The following is a 20690-nucleotide window of genomic DNA, read 5'->3' on the forward strand; positions in this document are numbered from 1 at the left end:
CATAAATTCTAAGAGATTTGTTGTAGTTGAGCGGCCTTTAAAAAAGCCATGTTGTTTGTTTGTTATTACATTTTTAAGTTGATGAAAAAGTTTTTCGTTTACAATTTTTTCAAATAATTTTGGAATGCATGAGATAATGGCTATTCCACGGTAGTTCCGAATGTTAGATTTTGCACCAGATTTAAATATTGGTACAAGAAAGGAAGATTTCCATGCTTTGGGAAAAGTACATTTATTAAGCGATAAGTTAAAAAGTAGTTGTAGTGGTAGTGTAAGTTCTTCAGCAAGATTTTTTTAAAAATATTGGTGGTATACTGTCAGGTCCAGGCCCTTTTGAGGCGTCTAAGTTTTTCAGTGCTGTCGAAATGTCATGTTCTGATAGATAGTTTACAGAGATGGAGCTAGAAAATGCAGGTATGAAAGAGAAGTATTCACGGTCACGGTCAGTTTCTGAATAAGATGTATATACTTCTTGGAAAAAATTTGCAAATTGATTGCAGATTTCTGTACTATTTTTCCCTACATGTTCGTCGAGGTGCATTTGAGATGGAAAATTGTTGCTTTTTAGTTTAGTTTTTGTGTAGTTAAAAAAGTTCTTAGGGCAAGTCTTTATTTCGTTTTCAATTTTGTGGTTGTATTCTTCGTGTGCTGTGTTAATGGCTATTTTGAGTTGATTGCATAGATTTAAGTAATTTTGAAGATGAGCGTCACTTTTTTCTTGTTTGTAAGTTTTGTGTGCTTTTTGTTTCCTATTTTTCAAATGTTTTAGTTGTGAATTGAACCATACAGGTAACTTGCTGTTATGATTTTTTCTTCTTCTTTTCATGGGCAAAGTTTCGGATAATATTTTGTTTATAATGTGATAGAATTTGTTTACTTCGACGTCGACATTTCCTTCTGTACTCAGTATGTTCCGCCAATTTATTATACTTAGTCTACACTTGACTTCTTCAAAGTCAATTTTATTGTATTCCGGCACTTCCTCATATTCCAAGTCGTAGGGAAGGGATGCATTGTGTGTAAATAATGAATATTCAATTGCGGTGTGAAATGCTTCATTTTTCCATAATGGCAGGTTTGATGCATTCACACAAAAGTCTTCTGTGCAATTTGTGAAAAGAAGGTCTAAATATGCATTTTGTTGATTTTTTACGGAGTTTACTTGATGTAGGCCAAAATTAGAAATTTTGTCGAAAAAGTAGTGCAATGTTTCGTTTTCTCCAACGACTGGGAGTAAGATTGATTCATTTTCAATGTCAGAAATGAAGTCCGCATTACGTTGATTGAAGTCGCCAAAAATATGTAGCTTTACTTCGGGTTCCATATTCGAAATAATTGTGTCTAAAGATTGAAAGAATAATTCAAAAGAGAATTTGTTCGCATTTTCGGGTGGGAAGTAGACAGAGCAGTAAATATGTTCTTCTCCCAATATTGAGACTTTGGCCCATACATGCTCAAATTCTTTATATTTAGGAGTAATAATTTCTTCAGAAGTAAAGCAAGAGTTTATGGCTATGAGGACTCCACCTCCAGATTTTTTCTGACAGAGAGATAAATTTCGGTCGTGCCGGAATACGTTAAAATTATTTCCAAATACTTCTTCGCTTCTAACACTTTCATCCCAGCTGCTTTCAGTTCCAAGGATTACGTCGAAAGAGGAGGTTATTAAATTTTGATGAATTTCTTTCATTTTGGCCGGGCTTTTCATGCGGTTGAAATTTTGGCAATAGACCAAAATTTCAGTCACATTTTGTCTATGAAGCGAAGAAGTTTTTGAGAATTCTGAAATACTTACGTTACTAATTCCTGTTTCTATTCCTTCGTCAGAGGGCGTCGTTATTTCCGAAAATTCGGCCTTGTAAAATTGTGTTCGGCTTCCCGGATTAGTTGGAGTCGGCGGATGTGTTCACTTGTCAAAAATTTCCCATAAGAGTCCAGATCGGCCTGCGCTTCCTTAGGTTTCATTCCATATTCCTGATGCACTTCGATGAAGATTCGTAGAAGGTGGTCAGGTGTTGTTGGAAGGCCTTCTGATGCTAATAGCATTTTTATACTAGTTGGTGTCATACCCTCGATGCATACTGTAGGTTGTTGATTTTTCATGTATGACAAATACAGACGGACGACGTGCATTATTTTCGGGTCACGAAGTCTTGCTTTCAAGAAGCGTTCGTCGCCATTTGCAGATTGTGAAGTAAGACGTACAATTGGAGGACGCATTGGATCAATTTCGAATTGGCTGTCTGTACTCATGTCATGTGATACTGTAGATGTATTTACATTCTGTGGTATTGAAGATGTGTTCACATAGTTAGTGGATGGTGCAGCTTCGATGTCATTACTTCCTAAGACCGAAGTAGTGTTGTTTTGAATACTTCTTGTTCCTTTGTAAGGGTTGATGGTTTCACTTTTTTGAAAATTTATGAATTTTGAGGCAATATCTGCACCTGGATTCCCGGAGAATTGAACCCGTGCAGCTGCTAGTAGGTCTTTGTCCAAGGGTAAGGTATATTGTAATGACATATTATTGTTATTGTTGTGGCAGGTATTGTTACTATTAGTGTTCAAGTTGCTGTTGCAGTGCACATTATTGTCGTTGTTGTTGTTGTTGCTGCTGCTGTTGTTGTTGCTGTTGTTGTTGTTGTTGTTGTTGTCGTGTTTGCTGTTGTTGGTGTAGTTGTTGTTTTTACTGCGTATACTGTAATTTGTATTATTTTGTTGTTTCCGCTTCCGATGTTTTCGTCTGAGGTTTGCTTTTTCAGCTTGTTTTTCTTGCAGCCGTCGAGTGCGCTGTTTCTTGTCATACTCACTCCAGTCTCGTTTCCAGATTTTTTTACTTCCAATTAAGCGCCAGCCACTGTCGCATGTTTGAATTTCCTTCTCTTTGAGTTCTTCAGCTAGAGACTTAGGTTTGGTATTTTGGTCTTTGGTTCCGATACTGGAGATTGAAGTCGATATTGCTTTGACTTCATCTCTCAATTCTTCCAGAATAGTGTTAGGTATTATTGCGGGGACTTCAGATTTGGTAGGTCGTAAGAATTTTTCTTCGAGGCGAAGAAGCCGTTCGCTCATTTCCTTGATGTGCTGGTCATTGACTTTACTAAAATCGCTAACGTTTTTTATGGCACTGTGTAACGAGGCCTCGAATGACTGCATGCGCTGACCTACTTTACCGCAAATGTTGTGGTCGTTTCTGCTGATACTGGACAATGACTGCTTCACGTCGATGAGCAAGCGCTCGACACTGTCGAATATTTCCAGGTAATGGGTTTTCATGTCTGCAGTGGTCCGGTGATACGTTTCCGTTTGATTTTTTGTGTGCTTTAGAAGTTGCTCCTGTAGATGAAGTAGTTTTAGAGTTTCAGCTCCTGTCCTTATTAAATGTTGACAGTCGGCACACACTGGTACCATAAATGCCAGAATAAAATTTTCTTGATGCCGCTGCACGCCGATGCAGGCTGAATGGTACGATTTTTCACAGAATTCGCATTTCCAAAGGAAGCGATCGTCAATATTAACACACGATTTTACACCGCACTTCATTATTCTAGATAAAATTTGTCCGAAAGGCTATGAAAAAAGCCCGCGCGCGACGTAGACTACGCGTCAAAGAATAAATAAATATAAATTACTTGCGGAGCGCTCGAAAAAGCGAACCGCGCCCGATGACTGTTCGAGGCGAAAAAAAAGCTAGTTAGTTCAGTTGTTAGTCCGGGTAAAATGTTGTATAGAAGCTTTAAAAACTATTACATTACTTGTCAAAAAAGATAGTTATTATAGTTGTCATAAAACTGTTAATGATTTCTGAAATAATTACAAAACTCCTATTAATTATAATCAGAACCATAAGGCATTCGAATTGTTACTTGGATATGCCGCTGTGGTCGAGCAAGCCAAAACTTCAAAACAACCGGAACGGTAAACAAAGAAATGTACCGTGAAGAATACCTAAAGAAGCGATAGTTACCCTTCCTACTAACCCATGGCTCCTTTACTTTTCTGGTCTAATTTGGCATCTTGCCATTACGTTAAATATGTTTTGGAATGGTATAATGGAGTTTATGTTCTACCGAAAGAGGCCAATCCACCTTACTATCCGGAGTTGGGACCTATCACGCGATATAGGACTCTCGCGAAGAGAGAACTTTCTCAATATAAACAACAAGTTAGAACTAAAGAAAACATTTCGAAAAATTTTAACAAAAGCAGCTAAATCGGTTGTAAAGAACTCTGCACAGACCCTAATGGCTCGAGTAAACTCAAAACTTCGCTGTTTTCACATTCTGCCTAATTAAGTAACTGTAATTAATTTTGATATAACCAATAATGCACCATTAAATGCATAAAAATGCATCCTGAATTGAACTGACAGCAACATTGTTTCATGTCAAATTTAATCTGTCTTGATTTTGTCACGAACAAACTTTTTACAGATGAAATTCGATAAGGTTATATTGTATTATAGGATATTTCATTTAAACCTAAAGAGTGTCCCAGAAAGTATGAACGAAATCAAAACCGCTGCCATTTCGCAATGGTTCAGAATCTGTCAATTTTTATGGCTGCGTCCTGTTGTTTACACTCTTCTTTAACCACTTGTGCAGTTGTTTATTCGTTTTCATTAGTTTGTTTCGAAATGCGTGGACTTTCAACAGAACAACGTCGAAAAATTGTGTACAAATGGTGCACAGAACGCGGACTGTCACTGAGAAAGACAGCAAACGTGGAAGGAGTAAGTGAAAAAGCCGTGCGAAATGCAATCAAGAAGTTCGGTGAGGATAACACCTTTGAGGATAAACCGAAAACGGGTCGAAAAAAAGTCCTGCTAACCCTCAGTTGGATAAACGTATACTGAAGGCGTTCGAGCAAAATAAGGAGGTTTCAGTTCGGGATGTGGCCAAAAAAGTGGGCACTTCGAAGTCAAATGTTCTTCGCGCTAAAGAACGTTTGAATCTTCGAACCCATAAGAAGCAGAAACAACCAAAACGTAGTCCGAAACAAGAAGCATCGATCAGGCCGAGGGTTCGAAAGCTGTACAATACCTGGAAATTTGAACTGCATAATCATGGACGAAAAAAAAATTAAACCAGTCCGAGACATCGATTGAAGTAGAAAAATTTGGTAAGAAAGCTATGGTCTGGAAAGCAATTTGTAGCTGCGGTAAATTTCGAAACTCTCCATCACCAATGAATCAATGAACAGCGAAATATACATCAAGGAATGTTTACAAAAACGACTACCCATGATTCGAAGCCACAAGGATCCTGTTGTGTTTCGGCTAGATCTTGCTTCTTGCCACTACTCGAAATCAACAGTAGAATGGTATACTACCAAAAATGTCACTTTCGTCCCAAAAGACACGAATCCACCAAATTGCCCACAACTTCGACCAATTGAGGAATTTTGGGCATTAACGAAGGCACATCTTAGGAAACATGTCTCGGCAGCCAAAACCATTCAACAGTTCGAAAAAGATTGAAAAAAAGTGTCAAAACTTGTCGCCAGGAAGTCTGTAAGGAATTTAATGAGGAACGTTCGCAAGAAGGTGCGCCAGCTAGTCTACAATGGCGAAGTAGCAAATGTTGAGAATAATATTCTGTTGTTGTAGTCTAATATTATCAGTATATCGAAAAAAATTTGAATGTCTAACACTTGTGAATTATTTACAGCGAAATCAAAGTGCGGCCATACTTTCTGGGACAGTCTTTAAGCTTGAAATACGTTTGAGCGAAAAATAAGTGCACTTTTGTTTATTTTGTGAATTTTATCCTGTTATATACACCCGAAAGTCTGGTCTGAATAAATTTGAACTCTATTTTATGAGATTATAGAGCCTTCGATTTAAATCTAAGTTTAGGGCAATCGGTTGAGCGGTTTCTGAGAAAATCGAATGCATATTTTATTACATATAGCCATCAACACACCTGAATTTTCTGATATCGATGAAGTGAAGCACTCCGAGCCTCGTTCCAAAAACGGATTTCACGATGATTTTACAGTATTTCGTTATGAAAAAGAAAAAAAATTATTATTACATAATTTTAATTGAATGTTGTTACCGCGAAGAGTTCTAAGTTAAATCCAAAATGAAAAGCTCAAGCAAGCTCACGAGATAAATCACCGAACAATCGTGTTTGGAAAGGAATTTCATTGCTCACGCCGGGTATGTTGTAAATAACAAAATACCGCGTGCTTCCACAAAATCATTAAACTCACAGACTGAAGCGAATATTTTTACTGCGTGATGGATATGTTAAAACGAATGTTCCTCCGGGCAAAAATTTATATTACTTCTCGCAAACAGAACATGAAACGCATGTTTATTCCGTCGTCTCAAGCAATAATTGTGACATTTCTGTATATTTTCTTCTCTCTTTCAGCACCCCTACTGCTAATGCTAATCACAAAATTGTTCATCCTTCCACCAGCACCGTTTCTAGCGCATTGCTAGGGCACTCGGCAAGACATCCCGCAGATTCACCCCGGAAAAGAACCTTGGATAACACACGCCTACACACGTATTTTTGGCCCGGCCAATTTTCATCAGCGAGAATGGCATCGCTCAACAACAGCTAATTCAATCCACAAAGTTTGCACCGGCACATAATGTTCTTGTTCCTGTCTGAAAGGGGCGGGCGAAACGAAATCGTACCTACCGATCCCTTAAAGTGTACGTGAATTTTCGTGAATTACGTGATTTTCACCCTTTTGGGATAATTATTTGCATAATAATCAGTCGAGCGGGAGCGGGAGGGGGAGCGGGATTCGAATGGGAACTACGGATTAGCACCACACGTGTGTGTGTGATTTCGAAAGGCAGCAAGGCAAATAAGTTTTTCCGCTTTTCCATTGAAGTCACGGAGAAAAGTTAGCGAACAGACAACGTACGCGAAGGAAAAGGGAGAGAGGAGAAAAAAAAACAGGAAATCAGTTTTCTATCGAAATTAAATGTTCCGCAGGAATAGGGCTCCGTACATTTTGCGCTTACTAAACTGTGTATCTGAGATGGCCGAGAGAAAGTTTTTATGCGAGCGTAACGAAGGGAAAAGTTTTAATAAAGTTACAGGGGAAAATAAGCTTGATGTATAAAATATCAGATTGTGAATATTGATTTGTATCCGACCCGTCGGATCTGCCTAGAAGCGTTCCGATGTGCAGAACGGCCGGGAGATGGGCCGCGCCGTTGGCTCAAGAAAAATAAAATTTCACATGGCTGAAAAGAGACAAACAAAAAAGTTACTAACTTAAATATCGTTCTTCTCAGTACAACAAACACGCTTTAGTTTATTCGCTTACGTTTGTATTTACGTTGTGTGAGGATGTGTGCTCGAGAGTGTTTGCGTGAAAAGTTTGCCATTTTTTTTTCTTCCTGGAAAGAAACAAACATCCTTTCAGCTGTGTGACCTAAGGATCTCATTGGCATACGTAAGTACCGTGGCGAAAGATTGCTTCAATGCGAAACACTATGCGAAGATAAATAACAACAAATTGGCTTTTATGTTTTGTTTTATTTACTAGGATACTGCTGATGACAATCACGTCAATTATTCCAAGTTTACTCATCTGTTCAAATGAATTCAACACATTCCATCAGAACCACAAATTTACTTAGAAAGAATATATGTTTATTATTATTGAATCATTTATTTGATTTCATGGCACATGTGAACTCAGTCACATAGCGATATTTTTTTTTCCTGTCAATTTCTGCACGCGTCCCGATTGGATATCAGCCGAACAGGGGACACATGAATCAATCGCTACGCTCGTTATGAAAGGTAAACAAAGCATGAACAGTCCACTTTTTACGGCCATTTGCAGTAATTTTTAGCGCAAACAATGTAGACGTACCCGTTGTCATTGTCATTTCCGCATTGATCGGATAAAAAAAAAATGTTTTCATCATCGCAGCAATTCTCGGGCCGCCTATTCGGTGTTGCCACGGGACAGCCGTCCCATCGGTCGGTTGCTATCAACGTCGAATCCCGGTGCCGGTGCTGATGCTGGTGCCTTTCGCAAAATGGCACAGTAGGCAAATACAAACTCTGTTTGGAGTGCACAAATAAAATAACGACCGCTGCCGGTAGCCGGGACAGACTGACTGTAGGATAACTTTCCCGTACCAGCCGGTGCCGGTTGCGTTGGCTGTTTGCTGATGCCGTGCGATAATTTCCCTGTTTGACTTTTACCGGTGAGACGACCGTCGCCGCCTGTGATGCTCGAGTCTGGCTGGGGGCTTTGAAAGGACATTCAAAAAGTAATAGTTGTATTGTGTATTTATGGCTTATTTATATGCGAGATATCTTCATTTGGTAAGACTGTCATGTTTGCTTTGCTCCTCCCCTTACGTCTGGTGCACCACTGGATGGCGAAACGCCTCTGTTACGAAAATAAACGGTAATATTAGATAGGGACGATTAGAACAATGTTTGTTTATCTTTTTTCAACCGTAAAATTAATTTATCTTCTATTTCTAATTGCGAGTTTGAAGCTTTGTTTGATGACATTAAAAATTCAGAAAATCATGACTTCATGAAAAAATGGGTTTATCCAAATACTACGTATTACAAAGTGTGTATGTAATTTCATTTCTCATTGCTCGTTAACCCATTGCACAGTGGGGAAAAATGAAGCAAAACGCGACGATTTTTTTGAGGCATGATACAGCTGACCACAAAGCACTTTTTTGATGTAAAATGGTCAGTAAAATCGATTCCATGTATTTAGAAGGACCGCACGAAACTCTATGATGTTCATTCTACCCCAAGTTCCCTTTTTATACTGCATTGTATTCAAGCTTAAATATAACATGAAACCGAAGAACTTGCAGAAGAGCGAATAGAGTGTTTCCGATGTAAAAAAGTCTAACAAATCGATTGCATTCAGTTTTATTGACAGCAGAAAACTCGTTGCACCGTTTTACCCCATTTCTTTTCTAGTTATAATATTCAGCTGAAATATGATCTACAATCCAAAAGCAGATCCAATACGATCTATCAATATTGGTTCATAATACGTGCAAAACATCTGTGATCCAACTAAACACAATGGGAATGACAGTACTAACCTGTTTAACCCGTTTAAGCCTGTTTTTACTCCAATTCATATCAAAAGTCGTATTCCTGTTTGAACTTTCTCTCGCATACCGAAAGCAGGCTAATTGCGGTTGATGAAAATCGATTGATATTACGAAGAAAGACCTGAAAATTGTATTACAAATGAAGTCAATGACCGCACGAATCTTGTTATATCGTTTTACCCCAATTTTTCCTTCAACTGAGTCTTAAGATTTTGTTTTTTCACATTGAATTCATTTGTAATCCTATTTTCGGGTCTTTCTTTGGAATATCAATCAATTTTTATCAACCGCAATCAGCCCGCTTTCGGTATGCGAAAGAAAGATAACCAGAAATACGACTTATGAATTAAATTGGGGTAAAACGGGTTGAACAGGCTAGTACTGTCATTCCCATTGCGTTTAATTGGATCACAGATGTTTTGCACGTAATATGAACCAATATTGGTAGGTCATATTGGATCTGCTTCGGGATTGTAAATCTGAACTCAACATAAAATTATATTTGTAGGAAAATTGAGGTAAAACGATGTAGCACGAAGCACGCGATCATGAACACTATCTGTAAATTATTATTTATGGTTATATGCGAAACATACAACTGTCTTGTTTAACCAAAATTGGTTCAAACACAGATCAGTAGAACTTTTTTTTTCTGTAAATTCATGGAAGAAGATGACTGGGGGTAAAACAGAATACAGTTTGTTTGCGGTCAATCTTATGACAAACAATCCATTTATCTAACATATGAGCATGTCAGGAATACCTTCCGATTGGTTGAATTGATTTTTTTTCCAGAGTTTCACAGTTAGTTTTCAAAGTAAAGTCAGAAAAAAGAGGAATTGGAGCAAAACGGGCATGATAATGAATTTTTCGGATCTTCTAACCATCATAAATCGATTCTACAGAAAAATTTGCATAAGATCCATATCATATCCTGTATCACGAACTGATAATTTATGCTTATATTTCCTTTGTGTATTTAAAATGCTCTCATATTTCAACATTTCATTTGATTCATCTTCCATCTTTTGACAAACCATTGCAAGGTTTCTTGAGAATATGAATTAGGTCTTACAAAAATCTTTTGTCATCATAATACCGAATTGATTTCTTTATCTTTCCGAATGGTATATAATATTTTTAAAGGAGGACTGTTTAGGATTTGACGAACACGTGAGTATGGAGTGTAACGCTAGCTTCGAATAAGAACCCAAGTAGCACATGTTGCTTATCATAGAAAAAAAAATAAAACATAAGCTGCATAATAGTCGCATGAAAGATGTATCGAAACAAGTCGGATTAAGATTGTGACAACGAAGTCAAAATGATGTTAAGGGCGCTACAATAAGTTCCAATGTCACTTTTTGGTAACTTAATTCGAACAATATGTTCACATTGACTAGTTTTGGTTACCAACTGATCACCGCAACGAAATGTGATAATGAAAAACCAACACACTGCAAACAAAGTTAAAAAATGATTTCATTTCGGTTACCGTTATCCGGCCAATAACGTATCAATAAGTAAAGAAAAATTACTCAGTTTGAATAGAAAAAGTCACAGTTGAGTCTGCGCTTATACGAAACGCTATTTTAATTTAAAAAATATTTTTATTTAGGCTTATTTGCGTACAAGCTTTACGTGGTCGATTGAACCGATTTTTCAATTTTTTTTTTTTAGTTGGATCACGATGTCACCCTTTTTCAATGAGGAGAGGAGCTTCCATTTCCCTCCTGCGAGATGGTATTGTTGTTGATTTCCGCCTTGAGTTCGTTTCTAGTTGCTGTAGATTCGCCTTGTTGAACATTGATTGCAGTTGCTGGTTGGTTGGAGGGTAAGTTGTTAACTGCAGCTTGTGTATTTTGTTATATAGGGGATACTGATGGTTTCGTTGAAGGGGATGCTTCACTGTTGTTGGTGACTGTCACAGGTGTACTGGGGTTGCTTGGGGTTGGTGTGAAGGAAGCACCGTTGTCCTTTGATGTAGTTGTCTCCTTGTCCAGTTTATCACATGGCTTACCGTAGTGAACAGCTTTTTTACAATATTGACATGTGGCCGTCTGATTGTCATAGGTAAAAAGTGATTTGCACGGAATTCTTGTATCTTGACCGAAAATCACATAAGAAGATATAGCCTTCTTCAAGTGTATGCGTAATAAACGTACGCCATTTAGAATACCGGGAAAAAAGTTCTTCCACTTTTCTTTTTCGATAGAGAGAATCTCTTCGTATTGGGACATAGTTTTGCGAACATATGAATCGGTGACGTTTGAGGGAAGATCATACACACGCACTTCTATAGCACTATCTTCCAAATATACTGGAATGTTGTACTTAATGATTTCGTGCTCCACATAATGCACATTGTTATTGTCTTTTACGAATTGAATTGCATCCAACTCTTTATAAAACTGGATGTAAACAACATTATTTGTCTTATTGCATTGAAGTAAATGCACACGTTCAATGTCAAGATGCATTTGCTCCTTAAGCAAACCTTCCAAGTTTTCATATCGAAGGTCGAATTTTGCACTGCCTGATGTCAACAATAATTGTATTCTTTCGTGTCGGCGGTAGCTTTTGTTCGTTTGGTTCACTCATTTCGAGGTCGTTCTATTGTTCACTACACAAAACTGTACTTGGTTTCTTCTGTCCCGAACGTAAGTGGTTTTGTTTTATCGACGGACTTGGATGAGATGAGAAAGCAAACTGACGAAACGCTATAGAAATTCCTCACAAAAATTTCTAGTGTTTGTGCAAAACAAACTTTCTTTTGTTTTGAAAAGTATATTTTTTCTACCAAAGAGAATTTGTATGCTTTGTCACGGCAGTATAGGGAAACTTATGCAAATGTCTACCATTAGGGCCAGTGAATTGAATATTTATTAGATTTTAAAAAATGCGTTAATTTCGTGGCACTTGGTCAACTTTTTTAAATTAGATATATGAAAAACTAATATTATTCCGCCAAAAAATTATATCTGAATACATTTCGACTTTTCAGCTCCACATTGCATATGACAGAAATAAAAATATGAATATTAATTGTTTGTCGATGTGTTAAAACCTAAAACATCGATGGCACGCACGTTTTGAATAAGTACAATGATTAACTTCACCATAAATATCGAGTAGGACATAATTTTTGAGTAGATATAGTGGTTTTAAACGATCTTGAATTCTATATTTCAGTTTAAATTATCGGATACAAATCTTTGGCTAGAAATGGTGAATGAAAAAATATCAACAAATTGTAAATAGACACAAAAGCAATTTTTCTGTTTGCAACTCTCAGTAAGTTAAACAAGCTCCGCCTCTTACGCTTTTCAGGTTACATAGCAGTTATAATGCACGTTCCTATATATTCAACTTGTTCCATGAATTTGTTTCATAAAAGTTACTGTCATTGAAGTGTAATAACTTATGCTACTTGGGAAGCATACCTGTAAAACTAATTAAATAAATTAATTTGATACGGGTGCGACCAATTAATATTGTTTCTTATTAAAGGATAGCCTATTTTTATTTATTTGGAAGTTACGAACCTATAACTGCGTGCACACAATGAAACGAACTATATTTTAAGAACTGTTTTATTTCTATGTGTTAATTTATTTCACTTGACGCATTGTAATTACTTTTTGTTTTGTGATTGTTGTTTAAAAGATAGTGGTTTTTGCGCTTGTCTGAGAATGGCATGAAATAAGTTCAACTCATATTGGATTTTTCCCACTCTGTCGGTTCATTTAGACATATGTCCGATGAAACCAATAAGAAGTAAATAAATAAATAAATAAATAAATAAATAAACAAATAAATAAATAAATAAATAAATAAATAAATAAATAAATAAATAAATAAATAAATAAATAAATAAATAAATAAATAAATAAATAAATAAATAAATATATATATATATATATATATATATATATATATATATATATATATATATATATATATATATATATATATATATATATATATATATATATATATATATATATATATATATAAATAAATAAATAAATAAATAAATAAATAAAATTAATAAATAAATAAATAAAATTGCGGAATTCTATTCAAAATTTTTCTATTCGATTTTTGAAAGAAACCAAGGGGTTGCTTGGGCATTAACTAGTATAACATACAGAGTGAAACAGTGCTTTGCTCGCGTAAGTCATCCTTAAGAAAACGAAGTGGGTTCAACATTATATGCACTTCCAGCACCGGAACCCGAGAACCGGTATAATCTAAGTCGGTTCGCACGGCCACCAACTAACATGACGTACAAACTCTACTAGTTATTATTCAAATTTTGAAGATTTTATACATTTTGCCATCGTACTCTAAATGACGATTTAAATGTTTGTTGTATTCGAAAATATGCAATAATTTTTGGTGAGACCTTTCATTTGACCCTAAGGTTTAGAATAACGGTTTTGAGTCCAGTTTATAACATTTTTTACGGTTTTTATTTCGCCAGTTTAAGTGACGGAGTACAATATTGAACACACTTTACCCTATAACTCCGGAACCGGAAGTCGGATCCGGATGAAATTCAGGAATTCCGTATGGGACCAGAAGACCTTTCACTAGAATCTTAGTTTGTGGAAATCGGTCAAACCATTGCTGATAAAAGTGAGTGAGATCCATTTTGTTATATATGACCACTATTTCCGGTGCTTCCGGAACCGGAGACCGAGAACCAGGATAGCCGGAATCGGTATGTTTAGTTGCCTACTGCTAATGGCTATCGCTTTATGTAGTTTTGAGATCAGGAATTCCGTATGGGACCTTTTTTTAATCTAAGTTTGTCAAAATCGGTTCCGTCATCTCCGAGAAAACCTAGTGAGATTATTTGACACATACACACACACACTCCTCGGAGTGATGATCGACAACCGGTTGAATTTTAACTGCCATGTCGACTATGCCTGTGAGAAGTCCGCGAAGGCGATAAATGCAATAATGGGGATCATGCCAAATGTCGGTGGCCCGAAAAGCAGCACAAGACGTCTGTTAGCTAGCGTATCTTCTTCGATACTACGGTATGGTGCTCCTGCCTGGGGAATAGCATTGAAAACGAAGAGGAACCGTGAAAAGTTGAACAGATCATTCCGGCTTATGGTCATATGAGTCACGAGCGCCTACAGGACAATATCGTCGGAAGCAGCAAGCGTTATCGCCGAAATGATCCCAATCTGCATCACCCTGGCAGAGGATATCGAGTGTCATCAGCGTAGAATCACCAGAAACGTGCGAACGATGGTTCGAATCGATTCGATGGCGAAGCGGCAGCAGGAGTGGGACAGTACGGATAAAGGTAGATGAACTCATTCCACATTTGTCGCCGTGGATGAATAGACAACACGGAGAGGTAAACTTCTACCTAACGCAGTTTCTATCTTGCCATGGTTGTTTCCGGAAGTATCTGCATCGGTGTGGTCACGCCGCATCTCCATTTTGTCCGGAGTGTGAGTATGTTGAAGAAACGCCTGAACATGTGATTTTCGATTGTCCCCGGTTTGCGGAAGTACGTAGGGAAATGCCTACCTTAAGGGTGGATAATATATCTGAGGAAATGTGTCGTGAAGAAGGCACGTGGAATGCAGTAAACAGAGTGGTAACACAGATACTCTCGGAGTTGCAGCGAAAATGGAGAAGAGATCAGCGAGTAAGCGTTGGCTCGAGAGAACTTCCTTCGTCGGGGAACTCTTCGTCGGTGTAGTCTTGATCCGTCGTCGGAGACAAGATGAGTAGATCACATCATAGCATCGTAAGGATCATCGTGCTGCCAGGGAATCGGACGCCATCTCCCAACCGGAACCACTGGACCGACCTTGGCATCCTTTCGGTCGGGTCGTAAAATCGGGTATCGAAAACGTTGGTTTCGAGAGAACTTCCAGCGTCGGGGAACTCTCTGTCGCGGTAGGCTAGATCCTTCGGCAGGAACTAGTCGAGTAGCCACCACAATACCGACTTGTGTCGTCGGGGCACCAGCGAACCAGAAGCTATGCTCCAACTGGAATCACCGGACCGACCTCGGCACTCTCTCGTGTGTCCCGTGTGGTGTAACAGGGGACTCGGTGTCGGGAGAGCCTCTTTCGCCGGGGAACTCTCCGTCGGTGTAGTCTAGATCTTTCATCGGGGATTAGACGAGTAGATCGTGGCGTAGCACCGTTAAGATAGTCGGGGCACCAGTGAACTGGAAGTCACCCTCCAGCCGGAATCACTAGATCGAGCCAGGCATCATCTCGGTCGGGTCGTATACGGGAATCGAAATCATCAGTTTCGGGAGAACTTCCATCGTCGGGGAACTCTCTGTCGGTGTAGGCTAGATCCATCACCGGGGACTAGTAGAGTAGACGCCACAACACCGATTCGAGTAGTCGGGGCATCAGCGAACCGGAAGCCATGCTCCAACCGGAATCGCGGAACCGACCTCGGCACTCCTTCGGGTGTCCCGCGTGGCGTAAAAGGGGACACTCTCCGTCGGTGTAGACTATATCCATCGTTGGGGATTAGTCGAGCATTGGGTCGTCGAGGCGCCAAAGGTGGATCGAGATGGATAAAGAGAGAAACGCAGGAGCTCATTTTCTCCCAAACGAACAAGTGCATGAGCACAGACTCCCCCGAAGTATTGAGCTTAGCTTAGTTCCGGGGGGATCGAGGCAAGATGTCCAAGGTGTTTTAGTGGGTAAGGTTCAGCCAGTCCCACTCGCTGGTTCACAATAGCGGTAGCTTGACAACTACCGAGTGCGTGAGCTGGGAAAGTACATAACGTATTTCAACTTGTATAAAAACAAACACACACACACAGACATTGCTCAGCTCGATGAACAGAGTCGAATGGTTACTTTTTACTAGTCGGTTTTTCAAGAGATTGCATAACCTTTCATATGAGAAAGGCAAAAACAAACAAATTTTTTACTCACAACGACTACAAATATTTTTCGTCAAGTATGGTGTAACATTTGAAATAGTCGGTTGAAAAACGGCTACTCTACACAAAATCACAAAATGAGGCATACGGCCACAATTTGTTTAGTCATTTTTTATTTGAACTATTTATCTTAAAAATTACTAAACAAATTGTATTCGTATGCCTCGTTTTGTGATTTCAGCGTATACGAACCGTATTTCAATCAACTATTTCAAATGTTACACCATACTTAACGAAAAATATTTGTAGTTGTGAATACATTTTGTAAAACCATTGTCCTTTGTGAAAATTTCTGTTACTAACGAATGTACAAAATTATAATTGTCCTGAAGATGAAGGTATAACCTTCGAAACGTTGACCGTTAACGAAAAATACAATATTTTTACGTTTCGTCTTTGACTCATCAGTGCAGAGCAGTTCAAATTGAACTGCTTAGTGCTAAACTCGGCAGTTCAATTTGAACCGCTAAGCAGACGTAAAGTTTCTGCTACTTACAGAACACTTTTTGTTTTGCAACGAAGTGCAATGTCTTTTCTGACGTGCCGAACGAAAACGTGTTTTCGACTATTTCTGGCCGATGCAGGTATGGTCATTTAAGGGTTAGCCAAATTTTGTGCTAGGGCCGAGTTTAGCACTAAGCAGTTCAATTTGAACTGCTCTGCACTGATGAGTCAAAGACGAAACGTAAAAACAATGAAAACGGTTATGTGCCCTAGCACAAAATTTGGCTAACCCCTAAATGACCATACCTGCATCGGCCAGAAATAGTCGAAAACACGTTTTCGTTCGGCACGTCAGAAAAGACATTGCACTTCGTTGCAAAACAAAAAGTGTTCTGTAAGTAGCAGAAACTTTACGTCTGCTTAGCGGTTCAAATTGAACTGCCGAGTTTAGCACTAAGCAGTTCAATTTGAACTGCTCTGCACTGATGAGTCAAAGACGAAACGTAAAAATAATGAAAACGGTTATGTGCCCTAGCACAAAATTTGGCTAACCCCTAAATGAAAAATACAAGTTTGGACGAGAAATCAATTGACCAAAAAGCCATCTTTTAATTTGAATAAAATAAATAAAAATATCAAATGAACTTGCGATCTATCAGCTTTGCAATGACTGAGCGGAAACATATATTGGAGAAGCCAAATGAATGAAAAACTAACAGAAAAGATGATTTATTGGAAAAAGATACGCTCAGAGACAGGACTCGAACCTGCGTTCTTATGCATTCCGTACATACGCGCTACCATTTCGCCACTCTGAATCTTATTTTAGTCACTCTAAAACGCCAGTCAGACACAGTAGCACGTACATCGAACATAGTCTACATCCCGGCCGTCACCCGACCGACACCTTATATCCAAACATCTTCTCTGTCCATCAACCACTAGTCTTCTCGCTTTATATCTATTTCTTCGATCAAGCATTGAGTAGAAGACTGTATTTATAATCGCTTGTAACCTTCTTTAATGGTGCCAGTCGCTGGGTGGACATCGTTTCATTAGTTTTTTATTCATTTGGCTTCTCCAATATATGTTTCCGCTCAGTCATTGCAAAACTGAACTTAGTTATGACGGCTTTACATCAAACCAACTAAAAATTAATAAATCATTTGTTCCGCGTTATTTAATTTTGTAGTATAAAATATTTGTCGCTAATAAGTCTATCTTTGATATGAATGCACCATTAAAATTCTGGAAGCGAAGCAGTAAAAGTGACGAAATTCTAACACATTCAACTACTACGAACGATTATCATTCTTATTCGTATTAACGTCCTCCGGTTATGCCTGTAACATTACTCACCCACATTTTTAGGTTTGAAATTGTTGTTCACTGTCCAGGGACCGCTTTTAGCATTGGTTCGAAGTAGGTTCGAATTGCATCACCTTAAAGTCCGCAACCGTGTGGGATACATTTTGTGTAGTATTTGATCACTATTTCCAGTACTTCCTGAACCACACCCCTGGTTCGGTATATTTTTAATTCGTGCTCGGTCATCAGCTAACAAAACCTATCAATTGGAATAGTTTTAACACACTTTCGAGAAATTGGTTTTTTCTCTGCATAGTGACATTAAACGTTGCGTTGGTTTCTAATGTTCACACATTAAACAAATCAAGCGTTAGTATTCAACGTAAATCCTATCCTAATGTCTCAACAAACGAGCATCACTATCAAGTTGACCAACGCTTATGCTCTCGATTGAAACATTCAGTGCAAGAAACATAAACATCACACAGGACTCCATTGTCTCGAATGTTATCTAGGGTAGCAGAGCTTCCTGCTTCTGTGTCAGATGAACCGGGAACCGAAGACAATTGATACCATAGTTGTAATTGTATTCCATAATGGGAAACGTGATTACGTTTCATTATAAGATGATTTATGTCCAGTCGTTTTCTTTGATTGTTCACGGTCGACTGGACATGGACGATGCGCGGACTGAAATCGATGAAAATGAATTAATTAGTTTCTTGCAGGCTCCTCCGGCACTAGTGTAATACAATCACGTCCCAGATGATTAATGCCAGTTTGAATGACCCGGTGTTTAATGACAATCGCTATTCAAATGAACGGAATAAATTCTTTATAACTATTAACCGCTAGCTTCTGTGCTCGACATCAGTCAAAACGCGGGGGCTGACAGAACGCGCGACGATGAAGCTTTGCAACTTCCGGCAACCACCGGCGCTTATTCCCTTCTGATGACTGCAAATTGTCTCTTATTTTTTACAACTTCGCAAAGTTTTTCCTGCCATCGGAGAGAAAATGTTTGGAAGCGCCGAAAAGCAGAAAGCGTGATGGGAAATATGTAAATTTTTGTTTTTGTTTTTCTTTGTCTGTGCTCTAATAGGAGTATGATATTTTCGTCCGCTGATGCCGCGGAATGCCGTCAGCTACTCGTATTGATAATACCTATCGCTTTAAAGAAGCAAAGGGAACCCGAAGCAGATTGAAAGCATGTTACGAGTTATGTAATTTTAGGCCAGCATCCAACTGTATCAAGTGTTTGTTTGATATTTCGGGAATGTGATATATATATATATGATATACGATATGGTTGACAAGTCAGTGTTCAATGAACTGTGATTACTCGGAGAAAGTATTCTAAAGTTTCCCTACAGACTAAAACGCCCCCCCCCCCCTACCCTCCGTTTTTTTTTCTTTTAAAGAATTCAAGATTTTTCTAAACAAGAGTTTCATCATTAACACAATTTTTTCCGTAGAATCTTTTTGTAGTGCAAGATTTACTGCTGTCGTCTGTTGCAAAATATGAATAAATTGAATTTAGGCAGATTTTGCGACTTAATTAGCATTTATCTGCATAAAACGTAGTCTGATGCTGTTCAGTAACTAACTTTACCAGTGCTAATGTCACTGCTCATGATTTAAACCTGCAAAGAAACGGAGCCATATCTTAGAAATAGAATTAGTTTTTTTATGACTGTCACTATGTGGGCATAACGCCCACTCAGTTTTAGTAGTATGATTCGTTTTGAAATATTAATTCAAAGATTTATATCGATTTAAAAAAAATTGAAACGGTGGTTTTGAAATTTATTTTGTTGTGCCTTCAAATTATTCTTTCAATTACGCTCATCATTGGTCTATTGTCGTTTAGATTTACGGTGTCTTAGAATCTGTTTCCGAGAAGAATTTTAAAACCTTTCTGTAATAATAATACTTCAAGATCAAAGCCATTAAAAAGTAGAAAAAGCTAAGCTAAACTAGCTTTTTATGTTGAGCAGTCTGGTCGCGTTAGCAGTTCAACATAAACTGCTGGGCACTGATGAGTCAAAGACGAGACGTAAAATCAAATCAAAATGGTTATGTGCATCTAGCATAAATTTGGAGGTAAAAATATATTTTTCCCCTTCAAATTGCCACAATATATAAGGGACTGGGGCCAACTAAGAGATTGATAGTGCCTATTATCTTGCTCTAGACAGGACCAGCCAAAATTCCGTGTGGAATCCGGCGGAAAAAAACTTGCCCTGAAAAGATCCACTGGCTTCCTGCTTCCATGTCATAGAAGGCGATAATTGCAGAAGTTCTCTTATCTATTTCCATTTAGTCTTTGAGAAAAGTTTTGTTTGGTTTGTTTTTCTTCTTCCATTGCCATGACTTGTCTTTCAAGATCGTCAAAAGGTGAGATAACTAAGTGCTCACAAGTTCTTATCTCATGCCTCCCCGTGTGTCTATGATGACATTTGGTCAATAGAACGGTGTCGACTGGGTGCTATTGCCTTCTGCGTTAGTAGCAGAATGAGAGGGTGCGAATTTGATTGTAGGTAATAATTCATCTGAAACGCGAAAATTATTGAAAATCCTTCAAATAGGTCAAGTATTTCGCCTTGACGTCCAATTGCTGAAGTACATTTAAACCCTTAATGCGACCTCAAATTGTCAAATTGTTTTCATGAAAACCGCAAGTATCGTACTTGCTCAGACATTTTCAGTTCTACAAAAATGACCAATGTTTGAATCCAAGTCAGTATTAGTCTACATTAATCTAGACATTCCAAAAAAGCATTTTCCTACTATTCATGCATTACACCAATCTATGTTATCTCTGTTATAAACATTGTAACATTACCAGATCTTTGCGATAGATGATTTTCAACATTCAATTTTAAATCTTGAAAGACAAGTAATGACATGGAA

General features: G+C 38.1%; 1 protein-coding gene across 2 annotated transcripts in view; it reads left to right on the top strand.

The window, feature by feature from the left end:
- The window catches only part of LOC131425313 (uncharacterized), a 138863-nt gene extending 131614 nt beyond the window's left edge, over positions 1-7249 (top strand). For both annotated transcript variants that reach the window (XM_058587105.1, XM_058587107.1), the window contains one exon: positions 6381-7249. In XM_058587105.1, the coding sequence (XP_058443088.1) occupies positions 6381-6451 (71 nt within the window). In that variant the 3' untranslated portion in view covers positions 6452-7249. The remainder of the gene's footprint in view (positions 1-6380) is intronic.
- Positions 7250-20690: the final 13441 nt, after the last annotated feature.

The sequence above is a fragment of the Malaya genurostris genome, chromosome 1 (assembly GCF_030247185.1).
Source record: "Malaya genurostris strain Urasoe2022 chromosome 1, Malgen_1.1, whole genome shotgun sequence".
NCBI classification, from domain to species: Eukaryota; Metazoa; Arthropoda; class Insecta; order Diptera; family Culicidae; genus Malaya; species Malaya genurostris.